Source organism: Pleurodeles waltl, chromosome 4_1 (assembly GCF_031143425.1).
Source record: "Pleurodeles waltl isolate 20211129_DDA chromosome 4_1, aPleWal1.hap1.20221129, whole genome shotgun sequence".
In the NCBI taxonomy this organism is placed as follows: Eukaryota; Metazoa; Chordata; class Amphibia; order Caudata; family Salamandridae; genus Pleurodeles; species Pleurodeles waltl.
The window spans coordinates 376,989,253-377,009,361 of NC_090442.1; the positions used below are offsets into that span (position 1 = coordinate 376,989,253).

Consider the following 20,109-nt stretch of genomic DNA (forward strand, 5'->3'; position numbering starts at 1 on the left):
TATGTATGCTTTATGTGTTTTATGAACGTAATTTGTTACTAAATTATTATTGTGCAAAGTGATCATTGGTCAAACCTCAGTAGACATCAATAGCACACTTTTCTAGAAGTTCCAGCCTCTTAAAAAACAGAAACGTGAACATGTGGAAAAGAAAAAAAGCTACAATCAGAAAGGATGTATGGATAATTAGTTACGTACAGCCAAACCCATTAGCATAGTTTCACCGACGGTGATCTGCACCCGCAGTCCAAACAGAGCATTCATAGCTTTTAGCTTCAATTTATTCATTAGCTGAGTGTGTAGCTCATACTCCATAAAAGGAAGTAGGTTGCTGATGGCTGTGGCGTTTGCTTCTGCTTGTGCTTTCTTTTTCAAGCGACATAACCTATTGAGGGAAAACATTTTCTTTAGAAAAATCCCACGGTGCACCTTAAGACGGCATTTATTTAAAAAAAAAAAAAGAAGTCAGGTGATAAAGACAACATGTGCAGGCATATGTCTTGTTTCATAAATTAATCCAGCATGTGTTATTGCGACTCTATGGCCATAAAAATCACACAACAAAAATCCAAAAACTAATATTATGGGTGTAATTTCTATGAGAAGTCAAACGGGGTACAGTCAGTCAACCAATGAATGTAGCCTTGATTAGGGTGGTTTCGCTGTGTGAGGACAGAAGGACCAGACGTATACGTTTATTCCCCATTCACCCCAAAGAACACAACTACTCACTGTATATACTGTACTGTATGGTGAGGAAAATATAGAACTCCTATCTGTATTAAAATAAAATGGTATTGTACCAGGGCTGACTCAAGTACAACAGTAACCTACAGTACATTTAGATTTTTATAAAAAATCATGTAACAGGTACTTAGTTGTCCACATAATTTCACCACTTGAAAAGAGAAATAGTGCAATTCATTAATTTACAAAACACTCATATCCAGTACAGTGAGTTTAGTAGTTTACAGGGTTGTAACAGCCTAAGAGGCCTTATTTGTAAAGCAATGATGATAAACTAGAGGTGAGTGAAATTTGAGTGATTTGCTTCTGTATAATGATGCCAGATCACGGGAAAATAACATGAAATTACATGTAATTAAGCAAAATGCAAGTCCATCACTTACTGCTACATTTTAGTGTAAAATGCATCCTCACATCACTTTTTGACACAATGGTGTGATTATATATGGGGATTAGTAAACCAGACCATATGACCGAAATCAGAGTGGGACCATATTCTAGATTTAGACCTTGGCAGGGTTACCGCCAAACCGCTGTGGCAGCAGACCCGAGAAGTTGACGCTGTTCTGCCCGCCATAATTAAATGTTGCAGTCCCACAGGCGTACTGGCAGCGGTTTGCTGACAGAGGGAGGACATCGCTGGACCCACTGGACATCGGACAATGGCAGTGGCAACGGAATAGAGGTAAGTCTCTCTCACACACAAACACACACACACACTCTACCTTTGCCATATGTATCCCCCTACATCACACACAACACACCACATACACACTTATCCATTGCCATTCCACCACAACATGTACATGCCGAAAATACACATTGTCATTCATAACACAACATAAACACACTGATAACGCTGCACCCATACACAACACAACCACAACAACCAACACAACTACACACACACACACAACAGAACTACATACATCACAGCATTGTAGAGTGGGGTAGTGTCAGAGTGGCGCAGAGTGAAGTGGAAAGGCATAGAGTGGAGCAGAGGGTCAAAGTGGAGAAGAGTTTAATGCAGTAGAGACCCACAGAGTGGGGATTGGTGGAATGTAGTGTCAGAGTAAAGTGGAGTAGAGTGGCATAGAGGGAAGTTGCGTAAAGTACAGTGGTGCAGAGTAGACTGGTGTAGAGTGCAGTGGCGTATATTGCATTGGTTTTGAGTAAAGTGGTGTAGAGCGCATTGGTGTAGAGTGCAATGGCGTAGAATACAGTTGAGTGGAGTGGCGTAGAGTAGATTGCAGTGGCGTAGAGTGCAATGGCTTAGAGCGGAGTGGCACAGAGTAGACTTTCAGAGTAGAGTGGAGTGGCGTAAAGTGGAGTGGTGCAGGGTAGCGTGCAGTCCCACAGAATACAGAGGTGTTAAGTGCACTGGTGTTGAGTGCAGTGGTGCAGAATAAATTAGAGTGGAGTGATGCAGAGTAAAGTGGTGTAGAATGTAGTGGCATGAAGTGGCATAGAGTTAGTTGAGTGGTGCAGTGGCTTATGTTAGAGTGGTGTTGAGTGTAGTGTTGTATAGTGAATTGGCGTAGAGTGCATTAGCGTAGAGTGCAATGATGCAGAGTAGAGTGGTGCTGAGAGGAGTGGTGTAGAGAGCAGTGGAATACAGAGCATTGGTGTAGAATGGTGCAGCATTCAGTGGTGTAGAGTGGTGCAGTGGCGTGCAGCGTTACAGAGTAGAGTATGCTGGCATAGAGTACAGTGGTGCAGAGTAGTTGGGCTAGAGTGCATTGGTTTTGAGTAAAGTGTTGCTGAGTGCAGTGGTGTAGAGTTGAGTGCTGCAGTGTAGAGTGGAGTGGCATAGATTAGTGGCGTAGAATACACTGAATTAGAATGTAGTGGCATAAAGGGCAGTGTTGCAAAGTGGAGTGGCGTAGAGCAGAGTGGTGCAGAGTAGAGTGGCTGGTCTAGAATGGAGTAGTGTAGTGGAAAATAGTGCACAGTAGACTGGGGAGTGCACTGATCGAGTTGAGTGGTGTAGAGTTGAGAAGCATAGAACAAAGTGGCGTAGAGTGTAGTGGCCTAGACTGGAGTGGCGTAGTGTGGTGTGGTGGCATAGAGAGCAGTAGAGTGGGGCAGAGCAGAGTGGGGCAGAGTGCAGTGTTGCAGAACAGAGTGTCAGAGTGCATTGGTGTCTAGCAGTGTGGCACAGAGTAAATTGGTGTAGAGTGGTGCAAAGAAAAGTAATGTAGAGTGCAATGGTGTAGAGTAGAGTGGCACAGAGTGTAGTGGCATAGAGTAGAGTGTTGAAGAGTAGAGTACAGTGGCGTACAGTGAAGTGATGCAGAGTAAATTGGCATAGAGTACAGTGGAGTAGAAGGTTTTGGTTTTGATTAACCCCTTAGCTGCTGGGCCTTTTCGTCCACAGTGCTGAGCCCTTTTTTGGCTATTTCGGGTAGTTCCCGCTTAGGCCTTCATAACTTTTTGTCCGCACAAGCTATACATGCCAAATTTGCGTCCTTTTGTTCCAACATCCTAGGGATTCTAAAGGTTCCCAGAGTTTGTGGGTTCCCCTGGAAGAGACCAAGAAATCAGCCAAAATACAGCTAAAAAAAAAATTCGCAGAAAAATGGGAAAAAATGGCTGCAGAAAAAAAAGCATGTGGAAGAAGAGGTGGGGGATAGCAACTAGCATATCAGCCACCTCAAAGTCACAGAACACCAATACTTTCCAAAAAGTAAGAGACCAGTATTAAGGTCAACAAACACCACTGCAAAGAACTAAGGCATTAATACATCAGACAGAGCATGTAGGTGACAGGAACAGAGGGAAACCAAACAAAGTGATGCCTCACTTGAGGTAAAATTCAGATCAACATCCTAACAAATACTCTGCAAGAAGACTAACGATGCATCCACCTCCTAAATAATGCGGGCGTTCTTCACTCACACCACCCTCAGCCCGATCAGGTACAGAACTGATGATTTAACACTTAGAACTAGAAAGAACAGCCTTACCTGTTCTAGTTTCTGCCTTTTCTGCTGGTCTAGGAAGAGGAGGAACCGATTACCTCGAAAGGAGACTCGTTTCCTCTGTAGTCCCACTCTCAACACGCATAATTCTTTGCAGCTTTTTAGAGTTCTACCAACGTGGTGTCCTTTCCCTTGGACTACCCAGATTAACTCATTATAGGCAGTCTCCATGACCAACCACACAATAGCACACAGGCCCTCCTGGAAGAATCTTATGCAGGTCATTAAGACTCCAGGAATCCAGATACAACCACTTTTGAAGCTTCTCCTTTGGAAGGTGTACCAGGATGGAGAGATCAGGCCCTCTGCTGCATCCCCTAGACTCTTCATCTTTGTGTACAATTACAGAATGCACAAGAGAGAGAGAAGACTCTTTAAGCTCCATGAGGTGTCCTTGGAGCTTACTCCGTGCCTTAACTGCAAGGTTGCTCCTATGTGGCCTTCTGAACCTCCAACTCACTGTTATTTCTGCAGGGCTTCCAATCTCCTCTCAATATATGTCTCCTTACCCCTAGCACTGGTATCAGTGAACATGAGCATCTTTACAGCTGCTGTAAAGAGACTCCCTGCACAACAAAATTCTAAACTAGATACTCCACTGACACTGCAAGCATCACCATTAAAAGTAAAAAAAAAAAAAAAAAAATTATTGTCCAATCTAAATTTACCTTTTTCATCTTTCTACAATATCAACAATCAGATATTTTTAGAACAACCAACAGACAAACTCAAACAACCAAGTAAGTCCAGTCACATCATGGACCAGCATACACTGTAAGGTAGAAACTTCCCAGGCTAAGCAAAAATGAAAATATAAGTTGCCCCTCATGTCACTGCTGTTCCACAGCCTGCCGTCGTATGGCGGGACTGACAGGAAATCATCATAGTCTGATCCTGCGCAGGTCCTAGGTAGCTTGTCACCCTGCCACCTTTCCGTGCTATCTCATTCGACATTTGAGCTTGGCTTGCTTAGAAACTCAATGGTGAAAAGTATAAATACAGCACACAATTGCTAATCCCTTTTGCTTGTTGCAATCAGCACAGTACACTCAGCATCTTTACTTATGGAGAGCCCAAGAGGATAGCACCAGGTTAAGTTATTTTATCAGTAAAAGAGGGAGCAGCACCACAACGTCCAGGTCTGCAACCAAACTGACACTCCTGCTGTAATTCATTCAGCAAAGGCTTCTTTCACTTCTTCCTTCATCACCGTCACAATTTAATCTTTGAATGCCCTGGGCCGGCAGGAGAAAGGGAACCAAACACCACCAAAGGAGACCCAAGGAATGGTTACCAAGAGCTCAGTTACCCCAACTGCTTAAATTCTAATTTCACATGTAACATCTTAGATCTATTTTAAAGCCCCAGTTTATTTCCTGATAACTGGCAAAACCCTGTTTGGGCAGGGATCAGAATTCAGAGTTTTGTGGTGATTACTCCGGTAGTTAATGAGTGCATTAAATACTTTAACCTTCATTAAAGTTCAACAGGTCAAAATTGTAGGAAGTTATCAGGAGAAAACTTTATGGTACGGTATTTACCTTAACATGCAGATTTAGGTGCAACAGTCACCCTCATCTGCATGCTATTTCCTAAGAGCTTGAATATGTGCTATTTATTACATGCAGTGAAGTCTGATTGCCGCAGTCAGGTTTTATGTGGTCAATTAATACCATCTAATCCTCTGACCTACTCATTAAGTTGGTTTGGGGATTTTGTGTAGTACAGTCACTGTTTCCATTTTGGCCAACTTAAGCACAGAGGTGAATGCCAGAGATCTTGGGCCAAGCTAGTTTTTAATCTGTCAGGAGCCTTAAATAAAATATTCATGAAGAAACGTGTTCTATTTGTTATATACAGTTTTCGCATGTTGCAGCTATGCTATCAATGGCATATTATCTATCATTCATTTAATGTTTTGTAAATTATTTTCAAAAGTGCATTTGTAAAATTTTCTTTGTGTATGTGAAAAGGGGGATATGTTATGTTCTATTATAGTTAATGTAACCCCAACTAGACGATTCTATGTCATAGAATAAATTGCACAAAGATTCAAGAGAAGCCTTTAGGGTTTAAAAACCCATTGCTTGACAAAACTATAACGAAAGATCCCAAGACTGCTTTTCCTTTTTCAACTACATACACCTTCGTCTTTGCTGTGCGTCTTTTATACTCCAAATTGGCCTCAAATACACCTAACAAAGATATTTCAACCCCACAGTAACCTTTCGGTTGTACATCAGGAGTGACAAGATCAGCCCCTGGCGTTCCATCCCACATTGCCCAGTTAATAATGGTGTATGGAGAACAGGAATCTGCCCACATATGCATCCCCTTACAATTTACATTTACCCAGCACTCTGGAGGTTTATAATCACCTTTGACATTCCCAACAGTGTAATCATCTTGATCACAGTCATTCACATCCAGTATTTCTACTTCGCTTTCGCCTGATGAATTCCCATTAAAATTTGAACGCACACTACATCCTGCTTCATGTACTGCGTTCACTTTTCTGTTGTAACTACGTGCTTCCTGTTTACACATTCTGAAGAAATGGTGATTCCTAGTGCGTTTAAAACACCTGGCTTTAATTTCAGGACACAAGTCAGATTCAGCCACATGCCTGGTGCTTCCACGTCAATAACATTGGAGTTTACCAGGGTGCCCTTTGTTTGAATGCCTGGTGTCACCATTTTCTTTCATAGACCCTGATGACCTTGACCTTTTCTGTACCAAATGAACATCATCAGATTTTAACTTATCTTTTGCTGGTCTTTCATTCAATTCCTTTACATATCTAGCAGTATTCTCCATACGCCAAGGTATCATTATAGTTTTGTCAAGCAATGGGTTTTTTAATCTTAAAAGCTTCTCTTGAATCTTTATGGAATTTGTTCTGTTAATAAATCGATCCCTCACAATCTCTTCTTGTAAATCTTTAAACTTGCACATGCTTGTTAGTGTTCTCAAAAGATATATGTACTGTTCCATGCTTTCCCTGGGCTGCTGTGCCCTTTAAAAAAAACGTACGTTGCCAACTACTATGCTTGTTTTCCTTCCAAAATAATTTTCTAAAGCTTTCATTACATTTCTGTACTCATCTTCTAGTACTTCATTTGACCCTGAAGATTCGTCATCTTCATTATTAGTATCACTCGGTATGGGTAGAATTTTTAGCGCTCCCTTCCCTTCAATGTCCAAACAATGCTTTAAAATTGCTAACTTCCGTTTAGAATTAAATGCATCACCCCCCACGGCCTCCAAGTACTTCGAAAATGCCTCTCTCCAAACTTCCCATGGCATCAGAGAATGTCCTGGATTTTGTAAAAATAAAAATAAATAAAAAAATTGGAGGTGGTGGTGATCGATTGTAACTTCTTTTCCCACTTAATCCTCAATGCCCACGTATAGCTAGTGTTACTACTCCTACAGCTTTATAGTTTTAACTATTCATGTATTTACCTAACAACTGGGAAACATAAGATCAATCTCAAAGCGCACAGTTGATATATGTTCACACACCCAGAACTACAATAATGAAATAGTAAAATAATGAATTAAAATAATAAAAATAGTCACCGTTGTCTCGCCTTATTTTAAAACAACGAACGACCTCCATCCTGACCTGCGGACCACGCACACCCTAACTGACTTCAGGAGAAAGCTCAGATCATTGCTCTTCGAGGAATAGCTCTCAGCTTGCAGCAACTACCTCCAGCACACCTCCTGGGGTGATAAGCCAAGCTTTATAAAACTAATGATTGATTGAATTGCATTTGCATGATGTATTCTGAAGGTGCAGATGCCGTGTTGCAAGGAGGTAAACCTAATATAAAAAATACTGAATTATCAAAAAAGTGGCAAGTTAAAACTATATAGAGTGGGACCACTCAACTTCCAAATGTATACAGAAAAACCAAAAAGGAAGTGGAACCACTGTGATGCCTCATCTAACATGGGAATCCATGAAGTGCGCCAGCGGGGGGAAACCCTTGATGAATTTATGGCTATAGGGACGGTGCCCCTTTTAGGGCCATTCATTAGGGTACCAGGTAATACATTTTGAATCCCTAGGAGTGCATACATTTGTGTTGTTTTTTATGCATTTTCTCCCACTTAAACAGCATATAAATCGCAAATAGCAAACACACATAGTATTTTAACTAGATACCTGCACGTCTGAGGTCCTGAGGAAAACCATGAGCCCTGGTAAGGGCTGAGGTGGCTGAAACATGTACACCACTATTACAGATGATGTTGGGAGTTCCTTACTTTTTTCATCTATCAATACCTCACATGCTTTTAACCTTACCCTAGTACCAGCTGAGACTTAATAAATATACTTTTTTCTGGCTACTACAGCTAATTGTATTTGCCTAACACAGATCTCACTGGAAATTCCCTGCAGAAGAGCTCCCTCCCCTGAGAAGTTAAGTCCACTCAGACACACTAGGTGTTCTGGGTGAGGACTCGATGAAGCATGCTACTAGCGGACACTCTAGTTGGCGAGAGTCCTTTTAATAAATCCTAAGGATTACCGGGCTAGAAGAGGTGTCAGTGGCTCCACTTCCTCTTTGATTGTTCTAATATCAAAGTAGTTCTGCCAGAGTATGAAGTGTTAAGTTAATTATTGTTAGGTAAAGGTACAAAAGGTAATTAAGAAACAAAAAATGAAAAGTAAGCAGCGTGTATTGCCAGTGCTCTCTGCAATATGCACATATTAATGGGAAACATATAAACATGCCACAATCTGTGCCTATACTGAGTGAGACCACGTGTCCACAGAGCATTCAGCCTCACATGTGATGGCCGAAATATTGAAAGTTTAACATTAAACATATTCTATGAGTCCAATGTGATGCTGATTAACCTGTTTGAAAGCCCTGAAAGTTAAATCATGAAAGAAGACTATATTTTGGGAAATAAAAAGCCGAACATGTTGCCACACTTTACGGCATTTCAAGCCTCGCTTTCAATAGGCTGCCATTTTGAAGACTACCATTCAAATCCATAGTAGTTACACATTCCAAAGCACCACTGGACGTTTAGAGTCTTTTTAGTTATCAGCTAAAAGTGAAAAAAGAAACCTGTGAAAGAGATCCATATTTCCAAAAGCAAAAAACACAAGCTATCACCTCTGAATCACATGTTCACAAGGAAAAATTGGTTTGCACTATTCCTCGCACTGAAGTGGACTACTTTAAGTGGATGTGGACATGTGCAAGGGTAGTATGCCATCACTCAGTCACTAAGAGGGAAATAAGCTAACGGCAGAAGTGGATATATATACACACACACACACACACATCACAATTGTTTGTTTGAATGAAATCGGCAATGTCGACAGAACTGAGATAGGTCATGAATGTAATCTTTTGGTTTGATTGGGCAGTTCAATTGTTAAGGGGTCCACTAAGATTGCATAATGTGAAACCAAGATCAATGCAAATTAACCAATCAATAAACATTAGAAACCAAATCCACATGATTCATTATAGGAGAGTATTTTAAGAAGAAGCCCCAGAGGTCAGAGAGGCACCATACTCTAAGATCATGAAAAATAGTGCAGATTCTAGACTGAGTGGTTCTAATGGCAGCGGTGTGCTTTTACTCTTTTCATCCCTTGGTTCAAGGTGCAGGACGGCTCGTCTTTGAAAGCTGTCCTGGGAGAAACTAATAGCGGGATCTCTAGAGATATTATTTTTTTAGTTTTGGTAATGGGTAGCCACAACAAGAACCACATCAGCCATTGTGAAATATGATCAGAATCTCTCTCCTTTCTGTTGAAGGTGTGGGATTGCCTGGGAAACTAGAGAAATTCAAGCTTGTCACTTACGTTAGGGATGTATTTTTGCATCTATAAATGTTATCCTGTACATTAATAACCTCAATGCTCATTTGGCCCAAAGTGGACAGGATTTCCGTCCGATTGACAGGCTTCAATGACTTGCCCTACTTTACGTAGATGATGCCATTTTATTAGCTCCAACTTCTTTGAGCCTTAAGTGGCTTCTATATTTTTTGCTACTTTTAATGACTAATCTGGAGATGGATATTAATTATAGTAAGTCCCATCTTATGATTTGGAGTGGTAAGAGGCTTATTGCGAGACCCATTAACTGCAATAGACATGTTTTGTCAGCGATGAGATGCTTCCCCTATTTGCAGGTAAATTTTGATTCATCTAGAATATGAAATAGCAATATCATTGCTAGGTGACACAAATATACTCAGTTGATTTGCGCTGTTTCTTAACTTATACTGCTGGAAGGGGGGGAACCCATTTCACCTTTTTTTGGAAATATATATTACCTAATGTATACCTGTAGCAACTATGGTGTTGGGATGTGGGATTATTCTAAGGTAGCTTGCCTTCAGACGGAAGAAAACTGTTTCTGTCGCGGGTTACTATTTCAGTCACCTTGTTGTCTGTATTTTGTGTGCGATGAGGAGCATGGGCTGAGGTATGCTGAAAATATCAGGTTTCTCTCTGCTTAAACTTTGCAAATTTAAAGTACTCCGGAGGTGTCACTAAACAAATCACTTAATTCAATACTGTTTGGAGTGAGACCAGAGAAGATATATCTCTTGGCTCGCTTACATGAAATCAAGTTTTGTAAGGTTGTGTACACCCGCTGTATTTGAAGATCCTAATTGTATTAGGAAATCCAATATATTTGGATGAAACCTGTTTTTATGAAGAAAGCAGAAGGTAGAGGGCAGAGGTGGAAGTTACATAAAACCCTATATTCAACAATATCTTTTATTATCCACTACAAATGGCCTGGAAGCATATTTGCTGTCGACACCCAATTTTTGGAATCAGGGGATGTTGATGAAATTCAGACTTAGATCTATTAGAAATGTACTGTGCTTCCTGTTAGGTCAGTATGGGATAACAGATATAGATGTAAGCCCCTGTGATAACAGATCCCCTCATTTTGTGTTCTTTTGCTGTTATATCATATATACAAGGTAGTTCCTTCTTCCCGTCTTGAAAATGCATAAGGCATTGTACATATGTTAATAAGCCTTAATGTCAACCATATTTGTACAGGTGTTGATTCTTTTTTTAAATGCAACGTTCTTGGTAATTTCATTATTGATTCAGCAGTCTGTATGTGTATTCTGCGTTTATGCATGATTTTTAAAGGAGAATTTATGTACTGAAGCAGTGAACTTGTATCGTCTGTTATGATGATTTTAAAACTGATTTGATGTATGCCTAATGATTTTGTAGCATTTTAAACAATCATTGATTAATGTTTGTGATTTTTAAAGTTTTTAGTAATTCTGTGATTAGGAAATAAATAATTTTTGGCACTTTCATGTTTTTTCTTAAAACCAAATCAAGTTATTTTGATTTGACTATAGGTATATGTAAAATATACTTGGTCTCCCCTTGTCATCCAAATTTTTCTTCCAGTCAATAAAGCATGCATTATGGGGAAAATAGGGCAGCCCACTTCAGCCACTGGCTGACTTCAATTTGAGTGGCAGCATGCTCTCTTTCGCAAAGAGCACTTTTCGTAAAGAGCACATCCGCAAAGTAGTTCCCTTCACTATCAGGGACTACTATGGCATTTTTTTTTTCTTTTTGAGACAAATTTGTTTTTTGCTTTTAGCCTGCTTTTTTTTTTTTTTTTTTTTTTTTTTTTTTTTTAATTCGGTGAGGGGCCAGCAGTTCACCAAAAAATAAAGTTTACAGATACCATAACAAAAAATAACAAATATTGTCAAAGAGAAACAACTGGCAGCCAATGCCACACTTATGAACTTTGCAAATGCTTAATTGACTGTGCAACGGCAACACAGTATGTAGTGAAGTCTTTTCTTCAGCATTAATAATGCTAATTCTCCTATTTTTGCTGTTGTTGGCTATACCATGATAAGACAGGATGCCATGGCTCCTAACTCTTCCCTCCTCCGTCTCTCCTGTAATCATCCCAAGCCTCATCCTATTATTATAAACTCCCAATTAACACTTCTGGATTCTTCCCTCCTCTATCCCTACATTACTCTAGTCAATCCAACTAACAAACTCACATATCCTCTGCTCAAATTAACTCATAATAATACTAATACTGTACTCATATTTCCCCTATACTAATCCGTCACTAATTCTCTTGGGTTCTGGAGTAGCGTGCTACTCACTGAAAAGCACTTTGACGCCTCGTCAGGGGTAGTAGGCACTATATAAATACAATTACAATTACCTGGATTATGTCAGCAAATTAGGTTTTAGTAAGGCCTTGGAAATTTTGGCTGAACTCTACAGTGCTGCTTACAGAGACATAACAAGACATTGTGGATCTTATCTTCGAAATATACACACAAAGCATTTTGCCCTGCCTCCAGAAAGCAAGGATCCTGGTTGAGGTTTTAAGAAGTTCTTACTTTCAAGGTATCTGATGCGTTCTACAATAAATGAAAAGTTAAATCTGGAAAGGAGGTTTCCTCTAAAGCACCTTTGTCTTTCTGGTCTCGGAAGCTGGAGGCTTGTGTACTTCTGTAGTAGACTTTGGTTACCCATACTTCTGCTGCTCCTGTTATTGTTTCTCCCACATAAATTTGAAATACTGTTTGTATTTACATTTGGCAAAAGTAATTCTACCCCTTGTGTATTGTGGGTCTCCCCAGGATGCCCAATCTGTTCTTCTCAAATACATCTCCACTGTTATTCAGCGCATATGGATAGATAATGTCGGAGGCAAGTAGCAGACCGCCCCTTTTACTGAATGAAATATTGGGGGTGGGGAGGAAGGCTTTTACCTAGGGGTTTGACAGAAAGGCAGAAACTACCCAAGTTCCTCTCTGATGCCAGTGTTTTAAACCTGGCTGGACGACCTAGAAGTCGGGGGACTCTGCTGGGGACTAAGTGGGCATTCTTTACTGATGCAAAGGAACCTACTCTGGTTTCTAAAACTACGGTTCATGATTGTTGAGTAACTGGCTAACCATGCTGTTCCTAGTGCACCGGACGTATTTCAGGAGTGTTCTCTTGACCTTCAGATACACAACTGGCAAGGCTGTTGGCCGAGTTCCTCTCTGTCTTTGGTGGCATCTTTTTCTTCTATCCTCCTGATTTCTGTCTGGTGTACTAGCAGCATCATAGACACTCTACTCTTCAACCTTTTGGCGCTGGTGCAGAGACTGTCAGACTATAACTCTTCTGTCCGTAAGCATTCTGTGGTTGTGGATCTTGCTTGTTATGGTTGGTGCTCCTGTTCCTGCTCAGACGTCGATGCTTTGAAATCTTCCCTCACGTCCAGAAGACGACTTACTGAACAAACCAGTCAGTACGAGCTACTTAGGCATGGACTTTGCACTGGTGATTATTAGACCCATTTCCTCCTGATGACCCACCTGCCTACATCGTCCTAATCCTGCAATATTCTTAATGGTGATCTGCATATTAGGTTGTTTTGTGATGATCAAAATTATCGCCGTGTTCTGGCCTGGACGTCAAACGAGTCTGGAATAAAGGGGACTAAGAACTTCCAGTACAAGAGTCAGTGTGGTGAGCAAATTATATTATATTTCATTGATTAATATTGTGCTGTACACAACTGAGTACAGGCAAAGCGCTTAGGAAATCAAAATAGCATTTTATCGTTTATGTTATATTCTTCTAGAAACAATTTAGTATTCTGCACTAGGTTAACTACACAAGAATGGCGCGGCATAAACAGAATAAAAGGAATTTTCAAACTGATACCTGGCTTGAATAAGACAACCTTTCCCAGAAACGGCTGCATCTGCCGGGAGATCTATTGTCGTGAACAGAACGTCGGGAACCTTCTGCTTCCGGCAGCTATAACAGAACGTGAGATGTGCAGGGAATGGCATGTTGAGTTCATCATAAGGTATGTGACAAAACCCACAAGCCGGAGGTGAAGGTTCATCAAGTCTAAAAACAGGGAACAAGAAACTGTTAGGAGAGAATAGAACTTATTTTCGTCATGTTAAATTAAGGCCATTTGCAAGTAGGGGTTTTGTAACTTTCAACATACTTAAAGCTGTGAAAAATAAAAGCAGTTTCAGAGAAGAACAGTCGCAGTGCTTAGCACCGTAGCGCGACTGCAGCTTTGAGCCCGTAGAAATGCACAATGTGATGCAAAAATCGATCGACAGTTCCTGGGCAAACACTGGAACAATGAGCTCGCCTCCAATGTAATCTATTCGGCACCAGCCTAACTTTAAATGCGTGTCGTGTTATCCGTCTCCTTCCACCAGTTTACCTGTCAGTAGCTCGTTGTAAAACTTCATGCTTGTAAATTGACTTTATTGTGCAAATCCACAAAACACACTCCTGGTAATCCACACTTCCCTTTTCCAAAATATAAATTCAATCCTTAAACAATCCTGGAACACCTCTCTCTAAGATTTAGCCGTTTGACAATTTTACAGGATTTTAAGGTTTAATGCCTATTCTAAGTCTCGGTGAAAAAAATCCACCGATTCTATGTACATTACTAACTAGCAAAAAGAACGAAGAGCCTGAGAAATCAAAGGGGTTTCCCCGTGCTGTGTCTATGAGAAAATGCGTTAGTACATATGGGCCTCAATTATTTTACTACGTTTAAATGATATAATCTGACATCCTCAAACGCGTTTTTGTTGGTGCTTCACTCATCTAAACTGTAAACACAGTATTTCTCTAACACGGGAGATAAATCGCAATTTGTTTTAGATACAAAATGAAAGGGGGTGGGGACAGTGTGTTTGGGTTAATAAAAGGTCGAGTTACGTTTATCATTAAACCGGGGTCATGCTGATCCCGACTAAGGGTCAAGTTCTCTTTGTTTTCAATCAAGCGCTCGAATGCAGACAAGCAAAGGAGGCAACAACCTCGTACACCGGACAAGTCTACGTTACACGAAGCACGTGATCAGCTGTTTTTCAAAGCCCATAGATAATTGCACATACAAAGCTCTCCAAACATCCTATAAGTCACACTTTTTAGGGCAGAGAATGGGTGGCCAATGACAACAGGGGCCCAGAGCAGAGTCTACGTCAGGCACCCTTCGTTATGAGGTTTCTGAAAATTAAAATTACTGCACAGAAGAAGGGTCATATGCATCACCAAGTAGAGAATCTTGTGACTGAAATTAGGCCCTGAGTAAATATAGCCTGTGTTTGCTAGGATAATAAAAGAACAACAGAACATCAGAAAGTCTGGTTGTAAAATGTCAGCTTTTCAAGTACCGCACCAAGCAACAACCGTATCCCATCACTCAGTGTAAATTCACTTTGTGAATTAGTACCTAACCTCAAGGATGACATCAACCACCTCAGTCAACGAATCAGATGCATTTACCTGACGCAACTCAATCTCCACTCTTGAGAATGTAAGTTGTGGAAACGTGGATGTAGTACTCTGGCCTATTCACGAGAAAGGAGGTACTCCCAAAGTGGAAGCCTGAACAAAGGACAAATACTCAGGTTCAGGAGTTACCACAATTTCCTAAACCAGTAAAGGCAATAAGAATGGCTTATGCCCAGTTAGTCCTGATATTCCAAATAACTTGAGGCAGGAGAGGTATCAGCATAAAGTGTACAGAGGCCCTCACTTCTATTCCAGCCGGAATGCATCTATATCAGCAAGTGCCTTGGTGAAAAAACACCATCACGCAAAACTTTTGATACTGCGTTTTCTCAACGGTGACCAAAAGATCCTGCCAAGGCATACACCACTAATCAAAAATGTCCTGCACCACCTCGGGATGAAGACGCCACTTGTGATCCACAGACAATGCCTTGTCAGCTTGTCCATTCTAGCATTCCGAGACCCTGCTGGGTGATTGGTGGACAGCAATATGTTCTGGTGGTCCAGCTACTTCCACATAGTGCCTTCTGCACAGGATCCAGGACCCAACTTCACCTTGCTTGCTGTAATGCCACATACCGGTTGTGCTGCCCGTGAGGACCTTTACCAGCCCTTTTTTAATGAATGGGAGGAAGGTTTTGAGGGCCAGATGGATCACCCAAAGCACCAGAAGGTTGAAATGGAGCTGGCTTACTGCCATAGACCAGTGGCTTCTGATCTCCATCTCCCTCTTAAGGTCTCCACCGGCGCACTTGTCACCACCATGAATTCTGGGTGGGGAATGGAGAACGGTCTGCCGTATGCCACCCACCTGTGTAGATCCTGTGTCATCTCCTTTGAGATTTGAGTGGAGAGGCAACACTAATGCTGGGCCCGCTGAGGCCTGAGGGTCCACTGCAGGATCCACATGTGCCAACTGGCATTCAGAACAAATAGGAAAAAAAAGGCCAAGAGACCTAGAAGGCTCAAGAGGTATCCTCACAGAGACCCAGAACAGATCCTTAAGCATCGAGATCATATCCTGAATATCCAGGATTAAATGACCTGTAAAGGGTCAAGTTGACAGCCCCAGTAACAGTTCATAAATTTTGCCCAGCTACCTCAATAGATCAATTTGGTAGACAAGCGTCTAGCTACAAGAGTAACATACATTGGTTTAGCAAGAAAAATGAAATCGCTCAGTTGTTGCCACTTAATATCCACGCATGTAGGTGAAGGTTGTGGAGATTCAGGTCCGGTTCTTGCCCTGTTCTTGAGAGAAGAGGTCCACACAAAAAGGTGTACAGATCAGCGGGCAAATGCTGGGGCTCAAAAGATCAGAATACCAGACTCGCCTTGCAGACATAAAAAGGCAATTTAAGCCTGGTCTGTCCTGAACTTCTTTAGAATTTAGGCAGAAGAGGTATCACTGGGAAGGCATATAGGACACCTTTGTCCCACTGCAGCTGGAATGCGTTTCCCAGGGACCCTCTTGGTAGAAACTCTAGCATGCATTAACCAAGACATTGCAATTTCTCACTGGTGGCCAATGGTGCCCTGAGCGACCACCAGATGAAGATGCCTTTTGTAGCCTGGTAGCTGATTTCTGCTGTGCTAGTCTGTCCTGGAGTTGAGCCATCACACCAAATAATTGGCTAAGAGGGAGATCCCCTGGTGATCTAACCATGTCCAAAGGTGCAGTGCCTTCAGTCACAAGGCACAAGATCCCATGCCGCTCTGCTTGTTGCAATACCACATGGTGCTGTCCACAAGAATCTGCATTCGCCTCTTCCTGGTGGATGGAATTAAGGCCATCAGAGCTAATCAAATGGCACAAAGCTCCAGAAGATTGATGCAGAGGTTTCACTCCACTGGGGACAAAGACCACAGATCTCCACTTTTTCCAGATAAGTAACTTGAACCCAGAGGATGCATCTGTCACTAAAGAGAGTTGTGGCTGGGGTAGCTGCAGAAGAAGCCATTGGAGATCTCTGGACTATTGGAGACCTCTGGATTTCTCTTTCAAGATGCAGATGCTGTCTGACACACAGCATCAATTATGTAACCATTTAAACTAAAATTCAATTGCATGGCCTGTATGTGCCAGTAGGCACAAGGGACTAGAATAATGCACAAGGCTAAGAGTCCAAGAAGACTCAGAACCATCATCAGCACTAGAAACCAGGGAACATATTTCAAGCATGTGGATCATATCCTGAATGTCCTAGACTTGCAGCAGGAGGAAGAGGGACAACTCAGAATCCCATTGTGTCAAGAAAGGACCCATAAAGGGAATCCTCTGTGCAGGTGTCAAATGGGACTTCGGCTCTCTTATGGAAAACTTAGCAAATGACAGGAAGATAATCTTCACCTGAAAGTAGTCTGAGACTGACTGCGGCTAGCCCACTTCAGTAGCTAGTCGTTGAGGTATGAGAATAAATGTATCCCGACCTGAAAAGGTAGGCTGTGACCACTGCCATCACCTTTGTCAACATCTGAGGGGCAAAGTTGAGGCCAGAGGGCAGGACTGCAAATTCGCAATGCTCTGACTCAACTATGGACCAAAGTTAACATCTGTACGACTGCATGCCAGCTACACGGAAATCTGTTACCTGAACGTTCAAGGACATCATCCAAACCCTTGTATCCACGGCGGAAAGGACCCAGGCGAGCATTAGCATCATGAGACTGGATTGTTGCAGGAAGGCATTTAGGTCACAATTATTTAAAATTGGCCTGAGCCCTACAGCTTTCTTCGGTGGGCAAAACTTAGCAGGCGTAACATGCCTTGCCCCTTTCCACCATCAGGACTCACTCCGTGGGCCCTCTGGTCAAAAGTGATTGAACATCCTGCAGAAGGATGGTGGAATTATCCATCAAAGTATGAGTGAAAACAGGTGAAATGCAAAGGAGGTGGGTGGGTGAGATTGAGAGGCAGGGCATAATCCCTATGAAAAAACGTATTACACCCACTGGTTTTATATTCTAGCTCTCTAGTCAGATCGGAAAAATAAAATCCTGCCCTGAAAAAACAGAGCATGGTCATGGGAGGGCAAATCAGAGCAGCTTGGGAGCTGTTTCAGTCGCTGTGAGTGAACATGAAGATTGATGATGTTGGTGGTGGTGGTCACAATCTCAGCCTCCATAATGTCCTCAGATGCTGCAAAAACTTTGGGTTGCTTGCTGTACACCAGAGGAATGCTTTTGGCAGTAAGTTAGGCCTTGTGAATATCCTCTGATTTTTCTGTTCCATTGTAGGAACTGACAGGCCAGTGAGATTAAACCCAAGGAGCAGTCTGCACCATGACAGTCTTTAAACCATTCTCGCAGTCAGACTTTTCTCCAAAAAGTGTGGAACCATAAGAAAATGAGTCCATAAAGTGTGGCTCCACATCACCGGAGGAATCTGTAGCACGCATCCAGGCATGATGCCTCATGACAACATTGGTGTCCATTAAATGGACCAGCACAGTCCGCTGTGTAACAGCTGGCCCTCAAAACATTTTTTACAGCATCTTGCCATTTGGCTTTGTTTGGACGAAGGCAGCCCTGAATATATAATTTAATTTAATTTACAGGGACTTTAGGGCCAAGCTGGTGGAAGAGAACAGTCTTTTGTCAAATGTACAGAATTAAAACCATCAGGGATGACCTTATCTGTGGCCCATTGAGCTCTCCAGAGTCTGGTGCCGAGTAGAAAAGACCAGGTCTCCAGGAGCTGGCCAAAGCAGTCAAGTTATTTTGTCAACTAACTGGAGCAGTCAAGCACAACTTCATCCATGTTGTTATCAAGGTGGCCAATAAGCCATCATTAAATGGCAACAAAACCTGCTGCACTAAAGGCCCACGCTGCAAGATCTCTGTCAAGAGGTTGGCTTTTATTTCTATGGTTAGTAGTTGGAGTTCGTCTTTCTGCTGCCCAGCACACAACAACCACGAAAGAGGAACTTTCCTCAGTGGTGGATCCTCGTAGAGATTCTAATTCTGTTTCGGAAGATATGCCCAGTCCACTAGCAGTCCACTAGCACAATCCAGATATAGTAATTCAAGTATGGTACCACATCAGTGTAATGAGGGGGAAGCAAGTTATCCGCCTCTTCATCGTCAACCTCATTCTGTTTAAAATTTTGGAGCCTCTGAAATCCACCTGCATCAAAGCCAAATGACTGGTATCGAGGGAGAGGTTTGGGATGTTATGTTATATTGATTTGAATAGCGAACTAGTCACTGAGGAGGGTACCCAGGCACCGAGGCATGTGTGAAATGTTGTGGTCATTTAAAGTTGGAGGATTGGCTTTGGATATGTCTCCACGGCCGACCTGGAGGTATGGGCTTGTGCCAGCATGGAGCCAGGTGGAAGCCCAATGGGTATAGTCACAGAGGGGTGGGGCCACCACTGTAAATGTGACCGAGAGCCACTACAGCACCATGTGCCCTGAATGTGCCCCAGAGAAAGGTAGTATTGTCCTAAAAAGTTACAGCATGACCTCTCTGAAGGTCTTTATGTGCTGCAGGACTGATAACGGCCCAGGAAAATTGGGGCACACCTGGACCATCCAGTGGGAGAGCTCGGTGTCTCTGGTCCTGGGGTGGGAAATTTGCACTGTTGTTTCTGTTGATATTTCGGGTCGGTGAAAAACAAAAGAAATTAGTAACAGAGCTTTGGTTTCACATGAAAGGGTGCACAAAGAAGGAACTAACGTTAGCGCAAAGGGGTGGCACATATATGTCGTGCAGTCACCTCGAGAGACAGTGCGAAGCCACCACAGAGTCCAGTGGCGCCACCTACTGACATAAGGTAGTAGCTCCTTGAAAAAACACATCCAGATTAAGTCAAGAGCCTGGGAATGCTGGAAATTTGAGGAAGTTGGGAGTACATTTCCTGTTACAAAGCTATAATAACTCAGAAAATGATCTTGATAACTGGAATTCGGTTTAAAAACAACTTTCTTCTACCTGTGTATAAATGTAGTGGTTTAATCTATATCTACTGCCCTCACTGGGATAACCCTGTTGGGCAAGAGTATAGTGACACAGAGATGCCCAATGCTGATTCTACGAATAGAGGAC

The 20,109-nt window shown here is 42.0% G+C and overlaps 1 protein-coding gene across 19 annotated transcripts in view; it reads right to left on the reverse strand.

Annotated features, from left to right (window-relative positions):
• Nucleotides 1–20,109, reverse strand: part of C2CD5 (C2 calcium dependent domain containing 5) — a 669,580-nt gene that overhangs the window by 392,425 nt on the left and 257,046 nt on the right. For all 19 annotated transcript variants that reach the window (XM_069228566.1, XM_069228562.1, XM_069228551.1 and 16 more), the window contains 2 exons: nucleotides 13,450–13,641; nucleotides 199–385 (listed from right to left, as the gene is read on the reverse strand). In XM_069228566.1, the coding sequence (XP_069084667.1) occupies nucleotides 199–385; nucleotides 13,450–13,641 (379 nt within the window). The remainder of the gene's footprint in view (nucleotides 1–198; nucleotides 386–13,449; nucleotides 13,642–20,109) is intronic.